The sequence below is a fragment of the Oncorhynchus kisutch genome, linkage group LG5 (genome assembly GCF_002021735.2).
Source record: "Oncorhynchus kisutch isolate 150728-3 linkage group LG5, Okis_V2, whole genome shotgun sequence".
Lineage (NCBI taxonomy): Eukaryota > Metazoa > Chordata > Actinopteri > Salmoniformes > Salmonidae > Oncorhynchus > Oncorhynchus kisutch.
The window spans coordinates 26,223,779-26,250,074 of record NC_034178.2 but is presented as its reverse complement, the minus strand read 5'-3'; the positions used below and the strand labels follow the sequence as shown (position 1 = coordinate 26,250,074).

General features: G+C 42.7%; 1 protein-coding gene across 3 annotated transcripts in view; it reads left to right on the top strand.

The window, feature by feature from the left end:
* The window catches only part of LOC109890809 (SRSF protein kinase 1), a 50,904-nt gene extending 24,628 nt beyond the window's left edge, over nucleotides 1-26,276 (top strand). For all 3 annotated transcript variants that reach the window (XM_020482848.2, XM_031824739.1, XM_031824740.1), the window contains 13 exons: nucleotides 1,606-1,727; nucleotides 2,478-2,586; nucleotides 8,827-9,002; nucleotides 11,784-11,890; nucleotides 12,154-12,319; nucleotides 18,047-18,072; nucleotides 18,282-18,489; nucleotides 18,797-19,174; nucleotides 19,634-19,734; nucleotides 20,181-20,288; nucleotides 21,361-21,430; nucleotides 21,622-21,714; nucleotides 23,321-26,276. In XM_020482848.2, coding sequence (XP_020338437.2) covers nucleotides 1,606-1,727; nucleotides 2,478-2,586; nucleotides 8,827-9,002; nucleotides 11,784-11,890; nucleotides 12,154-12,319; nucleotides 18,047-18,072; nucleotides 18,282-18,489; nucleotides 18,797-19,174; nucleotides 19,634-19,734; nucleotides 20,181-20,288; nucleotides 21,361-21,430; nucleotides 21,622-21,714; nucleotides 23,321-23,505 — 1,849 coding nt within the window. In that variant the 3' untranslated portion in view covers nucleotides 23,506-26,276. The remainder of the gene's footprint in view (nucleotides 1-1,605; nucleotides 1,728-2,477; nucleotides 2,587-8,826; nucleotides 9,003-11,783; nucleotides 11,891-12,153; nucleotides 12,320-18,046; nucleotides 18,073-18,281; nucleotides 18,490-18,796; nucleotides 19,175-19,633; nucleotides 19,735-20,180; nucleotides 20,289-21,360; nucleotides 21,431-21,621; nucleotides 21,715-23,320) is intronic.
* Nucleotides 26,277-26,296: the final 20 nt, after the last annotated feature.

The following is a 26,296-nucleotide window of genomic DNA, read 5'->3' as shown; positions in this document are numbered from 1 at the left end:
GCAATTCCCCAAGTTTACAGCATCAAACATCGACAACACCAAACATAGAAAACCAGTCAAGAGTTTGGACACACCTACTCATTAAAGTTTTTTTTAAAACAATTTTCTAGTAGTGTAGTAATAGTGTTGTAACCAAAAAAGTGTTAAACAATGAAATATATTTTAGATTCTTCAAACTAGCGACTCTTTGCCTTGATGACAGCTTTGCACACTCTTGCATTCTCTCAACCATATTCACCTGGAAGGCTTTTCCAACGGTCTTGAAGGAGTTCCTACATATGCTGAGCACTTGTTGGATGCTTTTCCTTTCCTCTGCAGTCCAACTCATCCCAAACCGTTTCAATTGGGTTGAGGTTGGGTGATTGTGGAGGCCAGGTCATCTGATGTAGCAATTACAGACAGTGTCACCAGCGAAGCACTAGCACACCACCACCTCCATGCTTCATGGTGGGAACCACACATGTGGAGATCATCCGTTCATCTACTCTGCGTCTCACAAAGACACAGCGTCTGGAACCAAAAATCTCAAATTTGGACTCATCAGACCAAAGGACAGATTTTCACCTGTCTAATGTCCATTGCTCGTGTTTCTTGGCCAAAGCAAGTCTCTTCTTATTATTGGTGTCCTTTAGCAGTGGTTTCTTTGCAGCAATTCGACCACAAAGGCCTGATTCACTCAGTCTCCTCTGAACAGTTGATGTTGAGATGTCTGTTACTTGAACTGTGAGACATTTATTTGGGCTGCAATTTCTGAGGCTGGTAACTAATGAACTTATCTTCTGCAGCAGAGGTAACTCTGGGTCTTCCTTTCCTGTGGCGGTCCTCATGAGAGCCAGTTTCATCATAGCGCTTGATGGTTTTTGCGACTGCACTTGAAGAAACTTTCAAAGTTCTTGAAATTGACTGACCTTCATGTCTTAAAGTAATGATGGACTGTTGTTTCTCTTTGCTTATTTGAGCGGTTCTTGCCATAATATGGACTTGGTATTTTACCAAATAGGGCTGTCCTCTGTATACCACCCCTACCTTGTCACAACACAACTGATTGGCTCAAACGCATTAAGAAGAAAATAAATTGTGCAAAGCTGTCATCGAAGAATCTCAAATATAAAATATTTTGATTTGTTTATCACTTTTTTGGTTACTTCATGAATCCATGTGTGAATCCATGTAGAAAATAGCAAAACATTTAAGAAAAACCCTTGAATGTGTAGGTGTGTCCAAACTTTAGACTGTTACTGTATATGAGCCCTGGCCAAAAGATGTTTACTATAAATGGGTGCCATGGGTGCCATTTGGGATGCAGACACAGATTCCTCTATCACTTTGGCCTATTGCCATTTAGGCCGATTTGATTGAATGTACAAAGGCATCACAGCTGTCGATGGGGTACTATTTAGAGGCCTGACCTCCCAGCTTCAGGGAGCACCAAAGGGACATATATATTAAAGTATGTCACGTTTTCCGACCTTAAAAGTAGAATGTCAAGATGAAACCACGTCCCATGACATCAGTTGTGTAGATCCAGCGGCTATACGCCTCAATCCCAAGTTAACGGAAAAGGCAAATTTACAATAACCCTACCCTCTCTCTCTCTCTCTCCAGACCAGACCCTGTACCGCGGGGAGGTGCGTCCAAGCAGAATGACTCTCCTATCCCAGACCAGGATGAGGAGATACTGGGCTCTGATGACGAGGAGCAGGAGGATCCCAACGACTACTGTAGAGGTATGATACACTGTGTACACACACACACTCTTGTACAGTGCTTGGGGGGGAAACACAATTCAGTCCCATTCAAAATCAAATTTTTTCCCGAACGTGTACTCTTAACCTAACCTTAACCCAAAAACCGAACCATAACCTAACCTAATTCTAACCTTAACCCCCTAAAAGTAGCATTTGACCCCGTGGCGACTAATAATCTATCAATCAAATTGATTTATGAAGCCCCTTTTACATCAGCCAATGTCACAAATTACTTTACAAAAACCCAGCCTAAAACCCCAAACAGCAAGCAATGCAGATGTAGCAGCATGGTGGTGAGGAAAAACTCCCTACAAAGGCAGGAACCGAGGAAGAAACCTAGAGAGGAACCAGGCTCTGAGGGGTGGCCAGTCCTCTTCTGGCTGTGCCAGCTGGAGATTATAACAGTACATGGACAAGATGTTCAAACATTTGTAGGTGACCAGCAGGGTCAAATAAGAATAATCACAGTGGTTGTAGAGGGTGCAACAGGTCAGCGCCTCCGGAGTAAAAGACAGTTGGCTTTTCATAGCCAATCATTCAGTTAGAGACAGCAGGTGCGAAAGCGAGAGAGTCGAAAAGAGCAGGTCTGGGACAAGGTAGCACGTCCGGTGAACAAGTCAGTGTTCCGAGTTGGTGAAATTTTTGCTTACTATTCTTGTGGGGACTGGTTAAAGTTAAATACGTCCATACACAGTCACACACACCAACTACCATATGTTACTATTGCAGGAGGTTACCACCATGTGAAGATAGGAGACCTGTTCAATGGAAGATACCATGTGATCAGGAAGCTGGGCTGGGGACATTTCTCCACTGTATGGCTGGCCTGGGACATACAGTAAGTGCGATTTTATATACGTGTCAGCAACGGGTGTGGCTGAAATAGCAGAATCTAGTAATTTGAAGTGGTGTCCACATACTTTTGTGTATATATAGTTGAAGTCGGAAGTTTACGTACACTTTAGCCAAATACATTTACTCTGCTTTTCACAATTCCTGACATTTAATCCTCGTAAAAATTCCCTGTCTTAGGTCTTTTAGGATCACCACTTTATTTTAAGATAGTGAAATGTCAGAATAATAGTAGAGTGATTTATTTCAGCCTTTATTTCTTTCATCAGATTCCTAGTGGGTCAGAAGTTTACATGCATACAATTAGTATTTGGTAGCATTGCATTAAAATTGTTTAACTTCGGTCAAATGTTTCGGGTAGCCTTCCACAAGCTTCCCACAGTAAGTTGAGGGAATTTTGGCCCATTCCTCCTGACAGAGCTGGTGTAACTGAGTCAGGTTTATAGGCCTCCTTGCTCGCACACGCTTTTTCAGTTCTGTCCACAACTTTTCTATAGGATTGAGGTCAGCGCTTTGGAGGTACTTTGACTTTGTTGTCCTTAAGCTCTTTTGCCATAACTTTGGAAGTATGCTTGGGGTCATTGTCCATTTGGAAGACTCATTTGTGACCAAACTTTAACTTGATGTCTTGAGATGTTGCTTCACTATATCCACACAATTTTCCTCCCGCATGATGCCATCTATTTTGTGAAGTGCACCAGTCCCTCCTGCAGCAAAGCACCCCCACAACATGATGCTGCCACCCCCGTGCTTCACGGTTGGGATGGTGTTCTTCGGCTTGCAATCCTCCCCCTTTTTCCTCCAAATGGTCATTATGGCCAAACAGTTCTATTTTTTTTTCTCATCCGACCAGAGGACTTTTCTCCAAAAAGCACGATCTTTGTCCCCATGTGCAGTTGCAAACCGTAGTCTGGCTTTTTTATGGTGGTTTTGGAGCAGTGGCTTCTTCCTTGCTGAGCGGCCTTTCAGGTTATGTCGATATGGGACTCGTTTTACGGTAGATATAGATGATTTTGTACCCGTTTCCTCCAGCATCTTCACTAGGTCCTTTGCTGCTGTTCCGGGATTGATTTGCACCTTTCGCACCAAAGTACGTTTATCTCTAGGAGACACAATGCTTCTCCTTCCTGAGTGTTATGACGGCTGCGTGGTCCCATGGTGTTTATACTTGCGTACTATTGTTTGTACCGATGAATGTGGAACCTTCAGGCGTTTGGAAATTGCTCCCAAGAATGAACCAGACTTGTGGAGGTCTACAATTTGTTTTCTGAGGTCTTGGCTGATTTCTTTAGCTTTTTCCCATGATGTCAAGCAAAGAGGCACTGAGTTTGAAGGTCGTCCTTGAAATACATCCACAGGTACACCTCCAATAGGCTTATTGACATCATTTGAGTCAATCAGAAGCTTCTAAAGCCATGAGATCATTTTCTGGAATTTTCCAAGCTGTTTAAAGGCACAGTCAACTTAGTGTATGTAAACTTCTCACCCACTGGAATTGTGATACAGTGAAATAATCTGTCTGTAAACAATTGTTGGAAAAATTACGTGTGTCATGCACAAAGTAGATGTCCTAACCGACTTGCCAAAACAATAGTTTAACAAGAAATTTGTGGAGTGGTTGAAAAACTAGTTTTAATGACTCCAACCTAAGTGATTTTAAACTTCCGACGAGAGAGTTTTCAGCACCGCGGCCCAACATTTCAAGGAGATGGGAGTGATCCTACACAACGGATTCTTTCCAGAAGTGATTCCCAGGATGGTCAAATGTAGGAAGGAATTATATCAGGTGAATAAAGAACGTACCTCCAAGAATATCCCCTTTGCACTGCTTCAACCTGCAATGATGAGAATCGTCCATGGAGGAGACACCAGTGATGTAAGCTCCCACTATCCATGTAAACGAGCTTATGTTGTCACCAGAGCAGGGACATATTCCTGACATTTTCATTAATGTCCTGAGTGAACAATATGGCTAAGATGGTAAATCGTACATCATCGAAAGTTAATGGACTGAATGGACCTGTTCAACGAAAATGAGTGCTTATGTACTTGAAAAAGATAAAGACCCATGTTGCGTTTTTATACAAGGAAAAACATCGAACAAGCAGACCATAAGACTTGAGCGCGAATGGGTGGGACAGGTCTTTGCCTCTTCATTTAACACAACGACACTGGCAGTAGCTATGTTGATCAAAAATAATTTACCCTTCTATGTAACGAAAACAGTTATTGATCCACTGGGACATTATGTAGTGGTCCATGGAAGAATGTGTACTGCGTCTTGAACCGTGCTAAATGTATATGCACCTAATTCAATTTTTATTCATAATTTCAGGGAACACTTTTAGTTAGGGTCGACTTAAATTGTCTGGATCCGATGCTGGATCCTCAACTAAATTAACCTCATCGACTGAGTTGGCCAAATGTACTTTATCATTTGTGACAGACTTAAATTTGAAAGACACATGGAGTCACCTTCCATAAGTCATCTTCAACATCGTTTTAGAGAATTTGCCATTAGATCCAACTGGTCTCACAACTGCAGACTAGAGGTCGACCGATTTATGATTTTTTTCAACGCCGATACCGATTATTGGAGGACCAAAAAAGCCGATACCGGTTAATTAAAAAATATATATTTATTTATTTATATATAGATTTGATTGATGTATTTTTTTATATATATATTTTTTTATGTATTTATAATAATGACAATTACAACAATACTGAATGAACGCTTATTTTAACTTAATATAATACATCAATCAAATCAATTTAGCCTCAAATATATAATGAAACATGTTAAATTTGGTTTAAATAATGCAAAATCAAAGTGTTGGAGAAGAAAGTAAAAGTGCAATATGTGCCATGTAAAAAAGCTAACTTTTAAGTTTCTTGCTCAGAACATGAGAACATATGAAGGCTGGTTGTTCCTTTTTTAACATGAGTCTTCAATATTCCCAGGTAAGAAGTTTTAAGTTGAGGTTATTATTGGAATTATAGGGCTATTTCTCTCTCTACCATTTGTATTTCATAAACATTTGACTATTGGATGTTCTTATAGGCACTTTAGTATTGCCAGTGTAACAGTATAGCTTCCGTCCCTCTCCTCGCCCCTACCTGGGCTCAAACCAGGAACACATCGACAACAGCCACCCTCGAAGCATCGTTACCCATCTCTCCACAAAAGCCGCGGCCCTTGCAGAGCAAGGGGAACAACTACTCCAAGTCTCAGAGTGAGTGACTTGAAACGATATTAGTGCGCACCCCTCTAACTAGCTAGCCATTTCACATTTGTTACACCAGCCTAATCTCGGGAGTTGATAGGCTTGAAGTCATAAACAGCGCAATGCATTGCGAAGAGCTGCTGGCAAACGCACGAAAGTGCTGTTTGAATGAAGGCAGCCTGCTGCTGCCTACCACTGCTCAGTCAGACTGCTCTATCAAATATCAAATCATAGACTTAATTATAACATAATAACACACAGAAATAGGAGCCTTGGGTCATTAATATGGTCAAATCCGGAAACTATCATTTCGAAAATAAAACGTTTATTCTTTCAGTGAAATACGGAACCGTTCTGTATTTTATCTAATGGATGGCATCCATAAGTCTAAATATTCCTGTTACATTGCACAACCTTCAATGTTATGTCATAATTACGTAACATTCTGGCAAATTAGTTTGCAATGAGCCAGGTGGCACAAACTGTTGCATATACCCTGACTCTGCGTGTAATGAACGCGAGAGAAGTGACACAATTTCCGTAGTTTAATATTGCCTGCTAACATGAATTTCTTTTAACTAAATATGCAGGTTTAAAAATATATACTTCTGTGTATTGATTTTAAGAAAGGCATTGATGTTTATGGTTAGGTACATTCGTGCAACGGTTATACTTTTTTGCAAATGCACTTTTTTAATCATCCCCCTTTTGGCGAAGTTGGCTGTCTTTGTTAGGAAGAAATAGTCTTCACAGTTCGCAACGAGCCAGGCTGCCCAAACTGCTGTGTATACCCTGACTCTGTTGCACAGAACGCAAGAGAAGTGACACAATTTCCCTAGTTAAAAGAAATTCATGTTAGCAGGCAATATTAACTAAATGTGCAGGTTTAAAAATATATACTTGTGTATTGATTTTAAGAAAGGCGTTGATGTTATGGTTAGGTACACATTGGTGCAACGACAGTGCTTTTTTCACAAATGCGCTTGTTAAATCACCCGTTTGGCGAAGTAGGCTATGATTCAATGATGAATTAACAGGCACCGCATCGATTATATGCAACGCAGGACAAGCCAGATAAACTAGTAATATCATCAACCATGTGTAGTTAACTAGTGATTATGTTAAGATTGATTGTTTTTTATAAGACACGTTTAATGCTAGCTAGCACCTTACCTTGGCTCCTTGCTGCACTCGCATAACAGGTAGTCAGCCTACCACACAGTCTCTTCGTGGAGCGCAATGTAATTGGCCATGATCGGTGTCCAAAAATTACAGATTGTTATGAAAACTTGAAATCGGCCCTAATTAATCGGCCATTCCGATTAATCGGTCGACCTCTACCGCAGACCATGTGGATAACCACTCCAGATCAGGACCTCCACATCCGGCTTCTTCATCTTCGCGATCGTGTGAGACAAGCCACCACGACAGCTGATGAAACGGAGGAGTATTTCTGTCTGTAATAAAGCCCTTTTGTGGGTAAAAACTTCTGATTGCTTGGCTCTCCAGTGGATGGGCCTATGCCCAGTCATATGAAATCCATAGATTAGTGTCTAATGAATTCATTTCAATTGACTGATGTCTTTTATGAACTGTAACTCAGTAAAATCGTAGAAATGGTTCTATGTTTTATATTTTTGTGCTGTATTATTTTGGCCGGTGGGGAGGGTTGAATTACCTTTTTTGTGGTACTTTTGCTGTAAATGAAAAAATTAAATACTAAAAATATACTTAAGTGCCTTTGAACGTGGTATGGTAGTAGGTGCCATGCGCACCAGTTTGTGTGTGTCAAGAACTGCAAAGCTGCTGGGTTTTTCACGCTCAACAGTTTCCCATATGTATCAAAAATGGTCCACCACCCAAAGGACATCCGGCCAACTTGACACAACTGTGGGAAGCATTGGAGTCAACATGGGCCAGCATCCCTGTGGAACGCTTTCGACAAAAGGGGTGCAACTCAATATTACAGACCTGCCAACATGCACATGTTTTGCAGAAGAACATTTAAAAAAGTATGCAGAAATGGGCCTCCCGGGTGGCGCAGTGGTCTAGGGCACTGCATCGCAGCGCTAGCTGTGCCACCAGAGACTCTGGGTTCCGACTCAGCGTGTTGTGGAAAGGTAAACACTAATTGTTTCAAGCTAACGTTAGCGAACATAAGTTGGACATTCAGTGGGCTCTAAAGTTAGTGAAAGAAATTACATGCAAATACGAAAAATGACTGGTTGCATTTGTGCGAGAGACATTTAATTCTGCGTCCCATTAGTTGTATTTTCCACGTAACATTACGAGGAACGCTCAACCCGATAGACTGTAACTGTAATTATGATCCACGTCACAAAAGCGTTACAAATGTATAATCCAAAATAAATATGAACATATTGGCATTAAATGGAGTCGGAAGTTTAGACGACTGCGCAATGAATAATGAATGAGTGTGTCTGGTATTAGCAATAGAGGCAATGCTTCAAAAAAGCCTTTGCACTAGATTTGAGATTTTATCAAATTGGAAACTCTGAAATGATGTATGGACTGCAAAGAAATCCAAGGGGCACTTTTACATAGGCTGAAACACCAGACTATTCTAGCGAACAGTGTTCAGATGCCTTTTTGTGGTAGCCTACTTAAGCTTTGTGTAGCCAGTTTGTGGTCTGTCGACTCGATCATTTTTGTTTTTATGTTTTAAATGATTTGCTTTTAGTGTTGATTTAGGAACCGTTTCTAAAAAGCCAATACTTGTGAGCCGGCCCTCGTGATTGGCCCTGTTTTGATATATGTTCCGTACTTATCAGTATGAATCTTTTATTTAGGTTTTGTAAATACCTTTTCAGAGGACTGAACTGAACCAGGTGCGAGCCATAATGTTTGTCAAAGCACGTGAATCTCCAATTTGCTGCATGCGTGTGGTACTCTAAAAAGTTGGACAGGGTTGTCAGGTCTGATAATTAGTATGGTTTTCCTAATGTTGGTACACTGTGTAAGTTGTCCTGTATTTCCAGGGGGAAGCGTTTTGTGGCCATGAAGGTGGTGAAGAGTGCAGAGCACTACACTGAGACGGCCCTGGATGAGATCAAGCTGCTGAGATCGGTGAGGAACACGGACCAGAACGACCCCAGCAGAGAGAAGGTGGTTCAGCTACTAGACGACTTCAAGATCTCTGGCATGAACGGAAGTCGTATCCTCAGTAACACAATGACAACGGTGCTTTATCAACTTTTATACACCACATGCGTGTTCAACAAAGTATGAAAACAGACCAAGGTTATTATAGTTTTGTGTTTTTACGAGTTTTTCGGATTTTATTTGAATTTCAGTTTAGTTTAAGTTTTGTGGCCTTGATTTACTAGTTTTTATCCAGTTTGATGAAAACATTTCTAAGTAGCCTATGGGAGAGGCCATTTATGTGTTGTAGGTTGTATTTCTGTTAGAATTAAATGTTTGGTCACGTCCTTTGTAAACATGGTATGGATGTACTGGGTCGTACTCACCACTCTATAGCGCCTTGCAGTCTTGTGCCTTGCAGTTGCTGTATGAAGCCAGCATGTGTGTGCGTATGCGTCTCTTCACAGTCCGTGTTGTGCCGTAGGGTGTTTTTCTGTTTTTAAAATCTGATTTCACTGCTCGCTTGAGTTACTTGATGTGGAAGAGTTCCATGTAGTCATGGGTCTATGTAGTACTGCACGTTTCTCAATTTGTTCTGGACTATGACTGTGAAGAGATCCCTGGTGGCATGTCGTGTGTGTGTGTGTGTGTGTGTGTGTGTGTGTGTGTGTGTGTGTGTGTGTGTGTGTGTAAACGTCCCTTTTTCAGGACCTGTCTTTCAAAGATAACTCGTTAAAATGTAAATAACTTCACAGATCTTCATTGTAATGGTTTTAACACTTTTTCCTATGCTTATTCAATGAACCATAAACAATTAATGAACATGCACCTGTGGAAAAAACATTAAGCTGATTTTTGTCAATTCGTTTGTGGATAACAATTAAGTACCTAACTGCCCTGCTACACTACGGCAATCGAGTGTCTTGCATTGCTATCAGCCATCGAGGGAATGCTTCCTTTGAAATGAATGCAAGCTACTATACTGCCCATGTTGCACTCGCGTTGCGTCACCTCCACTGGCAGCATACAAGCTCAAGAATCGCTGTGGTTCATTTGTCGATGGCTGACGTGCATATTGATTCTGTCTTGTGAATTGAAATAATGAGAGTTTTTCTGGTTGCATATGGCCTCGACTATACACCACTGGTTATTTTACTAAGATTTATTAAGTCAAGAAGCTACTAGCTAGCAGAAACTCTAGCTAGCTACATTGACTATGTTTACAATGCACACGCGTTGCTTTTGTTTAATCAGAGGATCGTTTAGTACAACCACTAGCAACAATTTTAATGAGTACTTACAAAAAACAGGGCCAACACTATTGTACTTGTGCGTAGTGGATGAATATGGTACAGTAGAGGAAAATAGAATAAAGACCCCCTTCCCCTCTGCTCTCTCATGCTGTCAAAACTACACGCTCTGTAGCAGTTCAAATGTCACATTGACGCAACGTGATGCATATAGCAAGTGTTACTGTGGTTTTCAATTAGAATGGTCAAAAATTAACAACAATTGCTTCTTGCAAAGTGCATTTTCTCAAGCAATAATTTTTGTCTGAGTGTATGGAAGTGATCTGAGTGGGAAGGGGAACAATGAACATGTGCTGTTATTGGCAGAGATGTTTGGAACTCTGTTATTGGTCAATTAACTAATTTACCACATGGTGATGTCACCATGGAAGACCAAAATTCCATCCCACCAAAACAGGCAGAAATTTCAAGTGGTCTTTCAAACAGCTCTTACATTAAAATGGCATTATCATAGTTTTCACAATTTCACAGTATTATTCCAACCTCAAATCAAATTTTATTTGTCACATACGCCGATTACAACAGGTGTGGACCTTACTTGCCCTTTAACCAACAATGCAGTTCAAGAAATAACAAATATTTGCTAAATAAACAGGGGGAAAAGGCTGTATACAGGGGGTACCGGTGCCGGGGTACAGGTTAGTTGAGGTAATTTGTACATGCAAGTATGGGTAAAGTGACTATGCATAGATAATTAACAGCGAGTAGCAGCAGTGTATAAATAATGTGGAAATATACTACACGACCAAAAATATGTGGAATCCTGCTGAAATAGCCGAATCCACTCATTTGAATTGGTGTCCACATACCTTTGTGTATATGTGTGTGTGTGACTGCACTGGTCTTTTTAAAGAGTGCTCGATGCTCCCACAGCAATTCAACGTTGATCGTTAGTGATAATGATGCACAAGCTAGGCCAATTTGAAACATCACTATCTCCTCTCAGCATTTACCTGCCAGATACGGAAGCTTGAAGAAGAAAAAAATGAAAAAAAGCTTAAGTCCCATTTGATTACATAATAATATAGATATTTTTTAGTTTCAGTTGTAGTTTACTATAATAACCCTGAAACAGGCATATTCCATCTACTCAGTACTCCCTAAGATCAGTGTGTTAGTAATAGTCAATATTATGAGCCTTAAAATCTTTATTGCCCTAGTCCTGGTACTATCTATCAGTGGTTCAGAGATGTTGCATTGATGTTTGGCCGGTGTTGTACAGCTGTTGGCAGCACAATACACTCCAGCTAGATGACACGCACAGAGCCACAGATATAGTGACAGTTTGTCTGTCTGTCCCAGCAATGCTTACATCCTGGTCACAGCTGGGTGTCTGGGCAACGTGTCCAGACTTCCTCCGTCCCAGCATGCCCGGCTTCTGGAAGAGGTCGTAATGATTTCTGGGTTCGTTGGCCCACTTTCATCATGGTTCTTGGCAGAACCTTAGGTGTTCACATTTTTTTTTATTGGGTCGGTGTATGCCAAATGCATAGGCGTGAATGACGTGTGTGTGTTTTTGAGTCCTTGACCCAGTTCCCCATCAGATGTCTGTATGGTGTTTGAGGTTTTGGGTCATCACCTGCTGAAGTGGATCATCAAGTCTAACTACCAGGGCCTTCCTCTGCCCTGTGTCAAGAGCATCATTCGACAGGTAAAACAACACCTTATTCCTCACACAACATTGGATGTGTTCCAGGTTGGGTGCATTATCTTTAGCAAAAACAAACATTCTACATAACTTTCACGTCGAAACAGTAATTGTATTTATTTTTTTATTTAAAAAATGGAGAGGGTTGAAAATTCCAAACACTATCCCAAAAGTTTCCCTGATTCTTGGAATCCTCCAACTGGAATTCTCCTTAATGTTGAAACCCTATGCAGCAGTGGTCTTACTGATGCTCTACCCTCCTATAGGTTCTCCAGGGGCTGGACTACCTCCACTCAAAGTGTAAGATCATCCACACAGACATCAAGCCAGAGAACATCTTGTTGACTGTTAACGAGCCCTACATTAGGAATATGGCTGCTGAAGCTACGGAGTGGCAGAGGACAGGAGCTCCACCCCCCTCTGGATCTGCAGGTACAGACACACCACAAAGAAGTAGACACATGTATACATCCTACGATAGGAAGATGGCTGATGAGGTTACAGAGTGACAGAGGACAGCAGTGCCAGCCTCTTCCGTATCCACAGATGACTGACACTTCTCTCAACCAATTGGCACACTGAATTAACATAGTGAACAGTTTAGGAAGGTTTTATCAAGAAGAACATAACGTTACCATCAGGGCTCATAAGTTATAAGTTATATTCTTTAAGAATCAGTGTGTATACGGTTCATTCGGAATGTATTCAGACCCCTTCCATTACAGCCTTATTCTAAAATAAAATGTATTGTTTATTTCCTCATCAATCTACACATGATACCCCATAATGACAAAGCAAAAACAGGTTTTGGATTTATTTGTATGTATTAAAAATAAGCAGACACCTTATTTACATAAGCAATCTGCAGCTGAAAAACATCCCCACAGTATGATGCTGCCAACACCATGCTTCACTGTAGGGATGGTACCAGGTTTCCTCCAGATGTGTCGCTTGGCATTCAGGCCAAAGAGTTTGATCTTGGTTTTATCAGACCAGAGAATCTTGTTTCCTTTTGGCAAACTCCAAGCGGGCTGTCATGTGCCTTTAACTAAGGAGTGGCTTCCATCTGGCCACAATCTACCATAAAAGCCTGATTGGTGGAGTACTGAAACGATGGTTGTCCATCCGGAAGGTCCTCCCATCTCCACAGTGGAACTTTGGAGCTCTGTCAGAGTGACCATTGGGTTCTTGGTCACCTCTCTGACCAAGGCCCTTCTCCCCCGATTGCTCAGTTTGGGTGCCCAGCTCTAGGAAGAGTCTTGGTGGTTCCAAACTTCTTCCATTTAGGAATGATGGAGGCCACGGTGTTCTTGAGTACCTTCAATGCTGCAGAAATTCTTTGGTACCCTTCCCCAGATCTGTGCCTCGACACAATCCTGTCTCGGAGCTCTACGGAAAATTCCTTCGACCTCATGGCTTGGTTTTTGCTCTGACGTGCACTGTCAACTGTGTGACCTTATATAGACAGGTGTGTGCCTTACCAAATCATGTCCAATCAATTGAATTTAGAAGAAAAAGAAACGCACAGCTATTTAGGCGAGGTGCTGGCTAGCGGAGTAGAAAACAATCAATTGAATTTACCACAGGTGGACTCCAAGTTGTAGAAACATCTAAAAGGATTACCAATTGAAGTTGGATGCACCTGAGCTCTATTTCGGGTCTCATAGCAAAGGGTCTGAGTACTTATGTAAATAAGTTATGTTTTTTTAATCTAAAATACATTTGTAAAAATTCTAAAAACCTGTTTTCGCTTTGTCATTATGGTGTATTGTGTGTAGATTGCTGTGGGGAAAAAAACAATATTTAATCCATTTTAGAATAAGGCTGAAATGTAACACAATGTGGAAAAAGTCAAGGGGTCTGAATACTTTCCGACTGCACTGTATATCGGGAGTTGTACCTGTTCACACACACACACGAGTCTGTCCTCTCCTTGGCTAGAATGGTCCCACGAGATCTTGACTCCTCCCGACTGCCTTCTAGTCTGAGTACCAGTCTCTTTAGCTAACATTCCACTGCAAAAGACTGGCCTTTCGGCAATCTCAACATTCAATATGCGCTGGATTTACAATGGAGTTGCTGACATGTGGATCCTCAAATGTATAACAAAGTATAACAAATACTATAACAAATGTATAACAAAGTCAAAAACAAACATTAACACTATATACAAAAGTATGTGGATACCCCTTCAAATGAGTGGATTCGGCTATTTCAGTCACACCCACTGTTGACAGGTGTATAATATCAAGCACACAGCCATGCGATCTCCATAGACAAACATTGGCATTAGAATGGCCTAACTGAAGAGCTCAGTGACTTTCAACCTGGGCTCAATACATCGAACACCACTGGGATCAATTGGAACACGGACTGCGAGCCAGGCCTAATTGCCCAACATCAGTACCCGACCTCAATAATGCTCTTGTGGCTGAATGGAAGGAAGCCCCCGCAGGAATATTCCAATATCTAGTGGAAGGTTTCCCAGAAGATTGGAGGCTGTTATAGCAGCAAAGGTGGCACCAAGTCAATATTAATGCCCATGGGAGAGGACTAATAAGACAGTGACTCAGCCCACATAATAGGGTCAGAGGCAGAGAATCCTAGTGGAGAGGGGAGCTGGCCAGGCAGCGACAGCATTGGTGGTTCTTCACTCCAGTGCCTTGCTGTTCACCTTCGCACCCCTGGGCGATAGTAATGGTGCTAGAGGGGATGGCTGCCCTTTTATGGGCTCTTAACCAACCGTGCTATTTTGTTTAGTTTTTTTTGTTGCATCTTTTGTAACTTATTTTGTACATAATGTTGCTGCTACTGTCTCTTAAGACCCGAAAACAGCTTCTGGACATCAGAACAGCGATTACTCACCTTGAACTGGATGAAGACTTTTTCTGTAATGAGTCGGACGAGAGGGATTTACTCCAGACACCCGACGAGTCCCTCATCCCCTTCATTCGCAGGAGAAAGACGGAGATATCGCGAAGGAGATCAAGGTGCCTTGTAAGGATCCGTCGATGAGTGGCTATTCTGCCTTTGTACGTTGGCCAATAGTACCGATGGCAATCACTGGATAATAAAGTGGACAAACTACAAGCACGTATATCCTACCAATGGGACAATAAATGCTGTAATATCTTATGTTTCACCGAGTCGTAGCTGAACGACGACATGAATAACATACAGCTGGCCCTCTGGTAAGACAAGGGGTGTCGGTCTATGTGTATCTGTAAACAACTGGTGCACGATATCTAAGGATGTCTCAAGGTTTTGCTCGCCTGAGGTAGAATATCTCATGACAAGCTGTAGACCACACTATCTACCAAGAGTTTATATTCTTCGTAGCTGTCTATTTACCACCACAACCCCGATGCTGGCACGAACTCCACACTCTAAGCTGTATACGGTCATAAGCAAACAGGATAACGCTCATCCAGAGGCAGCGCTCCTAGTGGCCGGGGACTTTAATGCAGGCAAGCTTAAATCTGTTTTACCTCATTTCTACCTGCATGTTAAATGTGTGACCAGAGGGAAACAAACTCTAGACCACCTGTACTCCACACACAGAGACGTGTACAAAGCTCTCCCTCGCCCTCCATTTGGCAAATCTGATGACAATTCTATCCTGATTCCTGATTACAAACAAAAACTAAAGCCGGAAGCACCAGTGATGTGGTCAGATGAAGCAGATGCTAAGCTACAGGACTGTTTTGCCTGCACAGACTGGACTATGTTCCGAGATTCTTCCGATGTCATTGAGGAGTACATCAATAAGTGCATCGATGACGTCGTCCCCACAGTGACTGTAAGTACATACCCCAACCAGAAGCCATGGATTACATGCAACATCTGCACTGAGCTAAAGGGAAGAGCTGCCGCTTTCAAGGAGCGCGACTTTCGGAAGCTTATAATAAATCCTGCTATGCCCTCCAACGAACCATCAAACAGGCAAAGCATCAATACAGGACTAAGATCGAATCGTAATACACCGGCTCCGATGCTCATCAGATGTGGCAGAACTTGCAAACCATTACAGACTACAAAGGGAAGTACAGCCGAGAGCTGCTCAGTGACTCGAGCATACCAGACAAGCTAAATTACTTCTATGCTCACTTCGAGGCTAGCAACACTGAAGCATGCATGAGAGCTTAAGCTGTTCCGGATGACTGTGTGATCACGCTCTCCGCAGCCGATGTGAGTAAGACCTTTAAGCAAGTCAACAATCAGAAGGCCTCTGAGCCAGACGGTTTACCAGGACGTGTACTCCGAGCATACACTGACGAACTTCACTGACATTTTCAACCTTTCCCTGTCTGAGTCTGTATTACAAACATGTTTCAAGCAGACCACCATAGTCCCTGTGCCCAAGAACACTAAGGTAACTTGCCTAAATGACTACCGACCCGTAGCACTCACATCTATAGCCATGAAGTGCTTTGAAAGGTTGGTCATGGCACATCAACACCATTATCCCAGAAACCCTAGACTCACTCCAATTTGCATACCACCCCAACAGATCCACAGATGGTGCCATCACTATTGCACCCCACATTGCCCTTTCCCACCTGGATAAAAGGAACACCTATGTGAGAATGTGTTCATTGACTACTGCTCAACGTTCATCACTAAGCTAAGGACCCTGGGAAGGAAGGACTAAACACCTCCCTCTGCAACTGGATCCTGGACTTCCTGACAGGCCACCCCCAGGTGGTAAGGGTAGGTAACAACACATCCAACACGGGGGCCCCTCAGGGGTGCGTGCTCAATCCCCTCCTGTACTCCCTGTTCAGTCATGACTGCATGGCCAGGCATGACCCCAACAACATTACGCATGCCGAAGACACAACAGTGTTAGGCCTGTTCACCGACAACGATCAGACAGCCTATAGGGAGGTCAGAGACCTGACCGTGTGGTGCCAGGACAACAACCTCTGCCTCAATGTGATCAAGACAAAGGAGATGATTGTGGACTACAGGAAAAGCAGGACCGAGCACTCCCCCGTTCTCATCGACAGGGCTGTGGTGGAGCAGGTTGAGAGCTTCCAAGTTCCTTGGAGTCCACATCCCCCAAAAAACTAACATGGTCAAAGCACACCAAGACAGTCAGGAAGAGGGCACGACAAAACCTATTCCCCCTCAGGAGGCTGAAAGGATTTGGCATGGTCCTCAGATCCTCAGATTTCTACAGCTGCACCATCGAGAGCATCTGGTTGCATCACTGCTTGGTATGGCAACTGCTTGGCCTCTAACCGCAAGGCACCACAGAGGGTAGTGTGTACGGACCAGTACGTCACTGGGGCCAAGCTTCCTGTCATCCAGGATCTCTATACCCAGGCAGTGTCAGAGGAAGGCCCTAAAAATTGTCAAGGACTCCAGCCACCCTTGTCATAGACTGTTCTCTCTGCTACCGCACAGCAAGTGGTACCGGAGAGCCAAGTCTAGGTCCATAAGGCTTCTAAACAGCTTCTACCCCCAAGCCACAAGATTCCTGAACCTCTAATCAAATGGCTACCCAGTCTATTTTTATTGCCCCCCCCCCCTCTTTGATGCTGCTGCTGTTCTGTTATCTATGTATAGTCACCTTAATAATTCTACCTACATGTACATCTTACCCCGACTAAACGGTGCCCCCGCACTTTGACTCTGTACCGGTAACCCCCTGTATATAGCCTCGCAATTGTTATTTTACTGCTGCTCTTTAATTATTTGTTACTTTTATTTCGGTAGATTATTATTATTTTAACTGCACTGTTGGTTAAGGGCTTGTGAGTAAGCATTTCACTGTAAGGTCTACCTGTTGTATTCGGCGCATAACATTTGACAAATAACATTTGATTTGATTTGTGCCAGACAACACGCAATTGTAGGACCTACTGAAAAGACGAGTCTTCAGTAAAGACTGAAAGGTTGAGCCAGAGTCTGCGTCTCTCACATGGATACAATGGTCTGCCGACCATTCCATAAAAATGTAGATCTATTGGAGAAAGCCCTGCCTCCGGCTGTTTGCTTAGAAATTCTAGGGACAATACAATACAGACAGACACCATGCTACTGGTACTGTATGCTAATTACTGAGGCAGATTTGACATAATCCTATGCTGGTTTAGTTATTATCTAGCTGAGGATATGACAGTCGAATGTTCTCTTTCTCTTCTTTCTGCCTAGTGAGCACAGCCCCTGCGCCCAAACCAGTAAGTCTCTGTTTTTATGTGTTATTTATAAAAGCATGATGTTTTTATTGAGTGTGGTTGCTGCTACCAGGTAATGCATGGGAGTGGGTGTCTCTCTGTTCACACCTATCAATGGAAAAGCAGTTCTACAAATTGTATGGTAGTCTAAGCCTTGAACTCTCTTCCCTTCACTCCTCCCTTCATCCCCCTCTCCTTACCCCTCCCCTCAGACGGCGAAGATGTCAAAGAACAAGAAGAAGAAGATGAAGAAGAAACAGCGGAAGCAGGCAGAGATGTTAGAGAAGAGGATTCAGGAGATGGAGGGAGCGCCGGAGGGAGGAGAGGAGGAGGGGGAAGAGGAGACTGAAGGGATAACCACAGACTCCCCCCCGCCAACCTCCGACACGCTACAGGACATTGCTAATGGTGTCACAGCAGGTAAACACCATGGTTTTACAGAACACATTTAATTTAAAATGATCCTGTGTTAAATTATGGACCACCATTAGATTCTGTTCTGGGGAGTTCAATTGATTACATAGGAAGTACATAGGAATTACATAGGAAGTAGTGTTATGGCATGCAAGGTGATTTGTAGAACAGTGATTTTGGCAGACCGGCTGCCATGTAGTGGATTTCAAACAATATTTGGACCAAATGTCATTGGACCAGGGTTGCTGATCAGTGGTGTGTTCACATATGGTTATGTGACTGACTGTCCTATCACTTAACCTCTGTCCCCTAGACCCAGCTCCAGATAAAACGGAGGAGGAGAGCAGGATGGAGGTGAACTGCAATGGCCACGCCCTCTCGGAGAGCCATGAGGTACAGAGGACCAGCGAAAAAGAAGAAGAGGACCAACAGAAAGCCAACAAACTTGACGCCGTAGCCCCCAACAACGCCAGTACACAGGGACGGGACTCGCCGGCCAACGCAGTTTACCCAGAATGCAACGGCAGAGTGCCCAGCGACTCCGGAACACACGATAAAGAAGGGAGAGGAAAGGAGGGCAAGACGGAGGAGTGTAAACGACCAGAGAAGGATGAGGAGGAGAGAAAAGACGAGGAGATGGAGACTGATGTGGTGCCTGGAAGAGAGGATGAAGAGGAGGGCGAGAGGAACGGTTAGTGGAGGGGGAGAGGTGGCACTTTGCCGCACACTTCATCAGGAGGGGAAACCTAAAAGAATATTTGGATAGAATAAAGATCACGCAGTTCAGACATGTCTCTTTGAAATGTAGATTCATGTATCATTTCAGCTCTATTCCTCACATTTCTGGTTGCAATGTTCTGAACGGTTCACCTCACTGAAGACACTCGCGTTGATGGCTTAAGTGTTATTTGTAAGTGTCAGTAGCTGTAAGGTCTCTCTTTCTCTACTCTCTGTCATCTTTCTGAGGGCTCCTTATAATATCACCACAGTACTTCTCTTTCAATCTTTTCCATCGTATTTTCCAGTTGACTCAGCAGAAGCGACTTTTTCCGGATGGTGCGGCATCACACAACGCTTACATTGTAGATAAATATTGTTTTGTTCCTCTCCTTTTTCTCTCTCCACTTTCTACCCTCTTCTCTCTTTTTAGATAAAATAGCAACAGGCAGTCTGTTGGTCAACCCTCTGGAACCTCTCAATGCAGACAAGATCCAGATCAAAATAGCTGACCTGGGGAATGCCTGCTGGGTGGTGAGTATAGTACAGCCATTTTTGAATTTTTGGGGGGGGAAATGGGGCCCAAATCATCCTTCCTTGCTCGCTAGCTTGATCGTTAATCAGGGCCGGATGTTGTGGAAGACTCACTTCTCATCCCGTCGACTCGAAATTACCAGATTATTAAATAAATATGACCAGATGCCACAGACAGCAAGGGTTTTACTACAGTCTATTTTAGATACTGCTGCGCTGTCGGAACTAGAAGCACAAGCATTTCGCTACACTCGCAATAACCTCTGCTAACCATGTGATGTGACCAATAAAATTGGATTTTACTTAAAAGGCTTACACCAATACGAGTCATGTCAGATCAGTGATGCCTTCTCTTTCTCTCTCCATCTATCCCACTCTTTCTCCCTCTATTTCTTTCTCTACCCCCTCCTCTATCCCTCTCTCTCTCTCCATCCTCTCCTCCTCAGCACAAGCACTTTACAGACGACATCCAAACTCGTCAGTACCGTTCTCTGGAGGTGCTGATGGGAGCCGGCTACGGGACGCCTGCTGATATCTGGAGCACTGCCGCAATGGTGGGTAGCGATAGGATAGAGGACACTCACACACACACGCACACACCCCGACACACACTCCTCACGCTTGTCAGATCAACCCAAAACATGGCCTTGCCTGTCTGCCTCCGTGTTCCTGTCAGTAGGAACACGCAAGGAACGTCTCTGCCCTTACCAACTACCACAGGTCACGTCTGGCTGTATGTTGACTTGGTCATGTAAAGAAAAATGTGGGTTACATCTCACAAGTACAACCACATTTAATAAATAGTTTAGTTTCCCAAGGAGGTCCTGCAAGAATGTGAAACAACTTAGTCAATGTATAATTAGCCTCAGAAAATCTTGAGATAACTAGCCCAGCAGACAGTGCTCTGATATGAATTTGTATTAAGCTGCGGGGCTTACTAGCCATCAGTCTATCCCCTGTCTGGTACAACTTTGCATTTGACCCTTTTCACACACACCAACAAACAGGTGTGCTCATTCTACAGTGGACTCTGGAGCGTACGCTCAAACCGGTGGGATTAGAACGCTTATTTGGAACGTCCAGTTTAGATTGATGCAACAGTCAGCGTTTGAGCTGGCCACGCTGTCCTTACTGTGTTCTGTAAGGGACCACTGTAGAATGATCACACCCGTTTGTTGGTAGTTGTGAAAAGGTTCAAATGCAGAGTCCTTACTGTGTTCTGTGAAAGCAAATTGAGTTGGTTTGGGATGAGTTGGACCGCAGCGTGAAGGAAAGGCAGCCAACAAGTGCTCAGCATATGTGGGAACTCCTTCAAGGCTGTTGGAAAATAAATCCAGGTGACTACCTCATGAAGCTGGTTTAAAGAATGCCAAGAGTGTGCAAAGCTGTCATCAAGGCAAAGGGTGGCTACATTCAAGAATCTCAAATATAAAATATATTTTGATTTAACACTTTTTTTTTTTTTTGGGTTACTACATGATTCCATGTGTGTTGTTTCACAGTTTCGATGTCTTCGCTATTATTCTACAATGTAGGAAAGAGTTTTTTTTTAAATAAAGAAAAACCATTGAATGAGTAGTTGTCCAAATGTTTATCTGGTGCTGTGTATGTGACCGTCCCTTCTAGGCTTTTGAGCTGGCTACAGGAGACTACCTGTTTGAGCCTCACTCTGGGGAGGACTACTCTAGAGATGAAGGTGTGTTCCCCTCCCTGTAAGGCACAAGATTGTACCTTTTTTATAGTATCTACAATATTTTAGACCTGAAGACACACTCACTCACATCCTGTTGTGTAGATCCTGCCGCCGTGTCTGTGAGGATTCTGCAGACCTTCATCGCAAATGATGATTGGCACCGTCTAATTTGTTTGTCGTCTTCTCTTGTGTAGATCACATAGCTTTGATCATTGAGTTGTTGGGTAAAGTTCCTAAGAAGCTGATCCTGGCTGGAAAATACTCCAAGGAGTTCTTCACCAAGAAAGGTAAGGAAACGCCACACTAGAGTGTTGTACGACAAACCAGGATTTTAGAAGGGTATGCTTGAAATGGAAATGGTCAAATTAACTCAACAAACAAAAACATATCGGAGTTTAGCTTTGTTAATGAAAGACAAAATCAATAGTTATTTCTAGTTGTTTATCAAAGTTAGCTGGCTAACGCATTGATTCTGCTTTGTAGTTTATCCCTCTGCTGTGTGTGTGTTTTCATAGTGTGTGTTGCACATTTGTGTGCGTGTCATAGCAGGTTTAACCTTTTCACACGTACCAACAAACGGGTGTGATCATTCTACAGTGTTCCCTGCAGCGTACGCTCAAACCGGTGTGATTAGAACGCTTATTTAGAACGTCCAGTTGCTATTGACGCAACAGTCAGCATTTTAAGCTAGCCACACTGTTTTCTCACAAAGTCCTTACAAAATTATGTCCTGAATGTGAAGTTTTCTTTTTGGATGCAATGTTCAGGCATTCACAAGAGTAGAGACATCATACACAATCATCCAAATCGGGAAATGTGGGCTACATTAGTCCTAGCGCTAACTGACATTATACGGTCATATTTCGATAACTCTCGGCTGTCAGAAAGCACTATGAATTAGCTAATGGCTATATATATTTCATCACGGGGGAGCTGATCATTGATCTAAATATTTGAGTAAAACACTTTCTAGAAATCGAATGTAATCTGAAGACTGGTAGTTTGTGCGCGCCGCCATGTTTTTTTCTTTCTTCACGTCAACCAAAGATGATAAGAGGAGACAAGATGAGTTTGGTCCGTTTGCAGTAGGCATGTTGAAGGGGGTGTGTCGTGTCCGATCATTCACTTCCGGAATTTTACCCTTCACCTCATTATAACATCTTTGGTCTGACAGACGTTAACGTGACACCCAGAATGCATTGTATAATGTCTCATTAAAATCAGTACAACCTTCCAAAAAGTATTTTACACACATCATAGGTGTCCATTATGCAATATGCAATAATCGGAATGCATTATCTTTCACCAGTACTTGAAAACGCAAATAAAACTGTAAATACATTGTTTCATACATATGCTACAGTTGAAACGCCAACACGATATATAGAAAATAAGGCAATTACTTTGATAGAAACGCACACATGTCCAAAGTCTGAATGTGCCAATTCGTGCAAGACTGCGCAAATGTCTGCATACCTGATCTGCGGAAACATTGGTGAAGTGCTTGGGCTCTCCTCGAAGAGAGCAGTTTGTCCGGCTTAGTAAAGCCTCAAACATAAATTGTCCGCAATGCTGAAATGGGCTACTTCTATGTGAATAAATGAGGAGGCGGAACACACCTACATTTAGACTGTTAGAAAATCATTTGAAATTGACAAGTCTTGTTTAACTGTTAATTGTTGCATAATAATCACATTTTGGAACAGTGAGTGCATTCTGACATTGTCTGCATAAAATAACTCACGCTGGGGGCGACCGTTAGAGATATGTGTTACTCACTTGTGAAACGTGAGCCTTGTCTAAAAGTGCTGGTGTGTTTAGTTTTTTTTCACATGTAAACTAAACTGTCTTGGGAATGTGTGTGTAGTTAACTTTCTCTCCCCCCCCCCCTAGGTGACCTGAGGCACATTACCAAGCTGAAGCCATGGGGTCTGTTGGAGGTGTTGGTGGAGAAGTATGAGTGGTCTAAAGAGGAGGCAGCTACCTTCGCTAGCTTCCTTTTCCCAATGTTGGACCTGGTACCAGAGAAGAGAGCTACGGCTGCAGAGTGCCTCCGACACGCATGGATCACCCCCTAGAGGAGCCACAGCGCTACTACAGCCAACAAGCAGCTCATACAGTACACACATGCATACATACATTAACATATGTACATACACACAAACATACATACATACGTACTCACAAGCATTCACACACATATAGATACACATTAAGAGGAAGCCGTTGCCAGCACCATGCCTGCATTGCCTCCCTAATGGCTCAACACACGCACAAACCACGCTAGACTGGCTACTGAAGCCCTACTGGTGGCCTTCATAGAAAACACTGGTTCCAGATAAATAAACACAAGGAAGCCCGATCCAGCAGCACTATATCTATTTATGTCTCTCTCTTTTACTTTGTTTCTTTTTGGTACTGACTGGAAATGACTTGAGTATGTGATCTCTTTTTCTTTATTTACTCTTGTTTTTCTCTGTGCCAATGATGACACCTCTAACAAGTTTCATTCAGAGTTTCTCTTTTGTTTTTGTTCCTTTGTTTAACAGATGTGCATGTTCAGAGTTAAGATCAAACCTCACAGACCTCCACTGGACAATTGCAAGACCAATCCAATCATATCTACAGAACACCCACTGTACCACTATACTAGCACATCCGAATGGTTGTTATTTTATATACAGTATTGATAGAGGTTATTTTGAGTATTTTCCTTCAATAACAAAGCATATTTACAATGTGTGTAGGGTTGTGGGGAAGAGTAGCTACCTAGAAAGTAATCAAAAGAATTGAGTATTCCTGAACTGGAATTGACTGAATGCAATGGAACCTGTTCTGTTTCTCTTCTATGACATCATCCCTGTCCTATCCTTCCTTGTCTCATTCCAAGCAGCCGTTTTGGAATGGCACTTACCACAGTGTGGAGATGGTACCATCATACTCTGTCCCGCGTTTCATTTACTACCTTCTGTTACCTGCATTGATCCACAGACCATGACTAGACCAATGCTACTGAATAACCATGTTTCAAACTAGCCAGCAGATTCTGACCTTACCGTTACGCTTGTTTACACTAAGCTGCACTGGGGTCGGAACGCAATCATGGTTAGATTTAGACACCGCGGAGCCGGCGCACTGTCAAAAACGTTCCCCAATGCAGCGATGGGATGTGCCACTGTACCCCAAATTGTACTTCAATTCAAACTGCCCTTTTCCTCCTCATCCGAGCTAGCAGTAGGCACAGCAGCCATTATGGAATGGCACGTCGCGTTGAACAACAGAGGCTGATTGGCTGACACTGCCATTCCAAAATGGTGGCGGTGGCTACTGCTCGCTAGCATGAGGATGAAAGGGCATTTTTCTAGTAAAACTAGCAGTATTTCAAGCTTCTTGATGTATCAGTTTGGATATAGGTCAACTTTTCAGTACAGTGTTATATCCAAGGATGTATATAAAACCTGGATTGCTGATGCTATGTATTGGCCAATGAGTGGCTTTGAAGCAACCGGTCGACCATATTGGCACTCCCTAGAAGAGGCAGTCCTTCATAGGACTTAATGGAATTCCACAGTATTTCAATTAAATTAAAGGACAAAATGATCTGTATTTAAATATTTTTGTAGTGGGGACAGTAACAATTTAAAAGTATGCATTAAGGTGTCTAACAGAATAAACTTGGTAAAAACAGACGTCAATGTAGACATTAATAAATGCATTTGTATAGCTTCCCAATTTTTTTTTTTTTACCAATGGAGTGCCAAATGACTGCGCGGTGGCTTCAAAACAGTGACCCTGTAAGTCATCTAGTGTGTGTGTGTATATAAATCATTGGGCACATCCCATCCCTGCATTGAGAAGTTTTCCAGCCCATATCTCGCTGCGGCTCTGTGGTGTCTTAATCTAACCACGATTGTGTTCTGACCCCAGTGCAGCTCAGTGTAAACAAGCGTAACATAGGGTCAGAATCTGCTGGCTAGTTTCATACCTCTCCTGTGGTGTTTAAGGTTCTAGATAAGGTTTGCCTCTGAGAAAATAATGTTGTTGTTTTTTGCTAGATGGTGTGATACAAGAGTGTGAGAATTTTCCCGTATCAGAAAAATTATCAGAATTCTGTATTTGATTCCAGGACAGATTTACCAAAATAAATGACTCCTTATATAGTTGGAACAGGGTGCCATTTTAGGCACAACCCATATCTGAACCCCTATCTTGTACATATCTGTACCAAAGAGTTGGCCTTGTCTCTCTGAACTCGTGTTTGGAGCTTCTGTTTGAACTGTGTATATTATGAAGGAGCGGAAGCTCTGCCTGTGTCCCAAATGGCACCCTATTACGTATTTTGTGCCCTATTTATGACTAGAGCCCATTTAGGCTCTGGTCAAAAGTAATGCACTATATAGGGAATAGGGTGCCTTTTGAAATACACACTCTGCTAAGGTGCAAATGTTTGAATGAGTCGTTATGAGGTCGATTGATGCCTTGAGACGCATTTGCTAGGTTTTTTTGCTGCATTTTTAAAGCTTATTTTCATACTGACGTTGCCCCCCTTGCAGAGTAGGACTGTTTTAAATGCATCAAAGAGAGAGAAATATATCATCGTGGATTGTAATAAAGAATGATGACGCTGTTATAATGCTTTGAAGGGTGCCCTCCCCCCGATCCCATGGGTTGCTCTTTTTCTACAAGCCCCTCTCCTCCCGTCCTTGTTCTCAATGCGCTCTTTCCCTGACCTCTCCTTGCCTTTCTTCCTCATCTGCCTCCCCCTCTCCTGACCTCCCTCTCTGCATTTGATTGTTCACTGCTAAACTAAGCATTTTCTGTAGTTGAATAAACATTTAGATTTTGAAAATGGCTGACTTGTACTTGTTA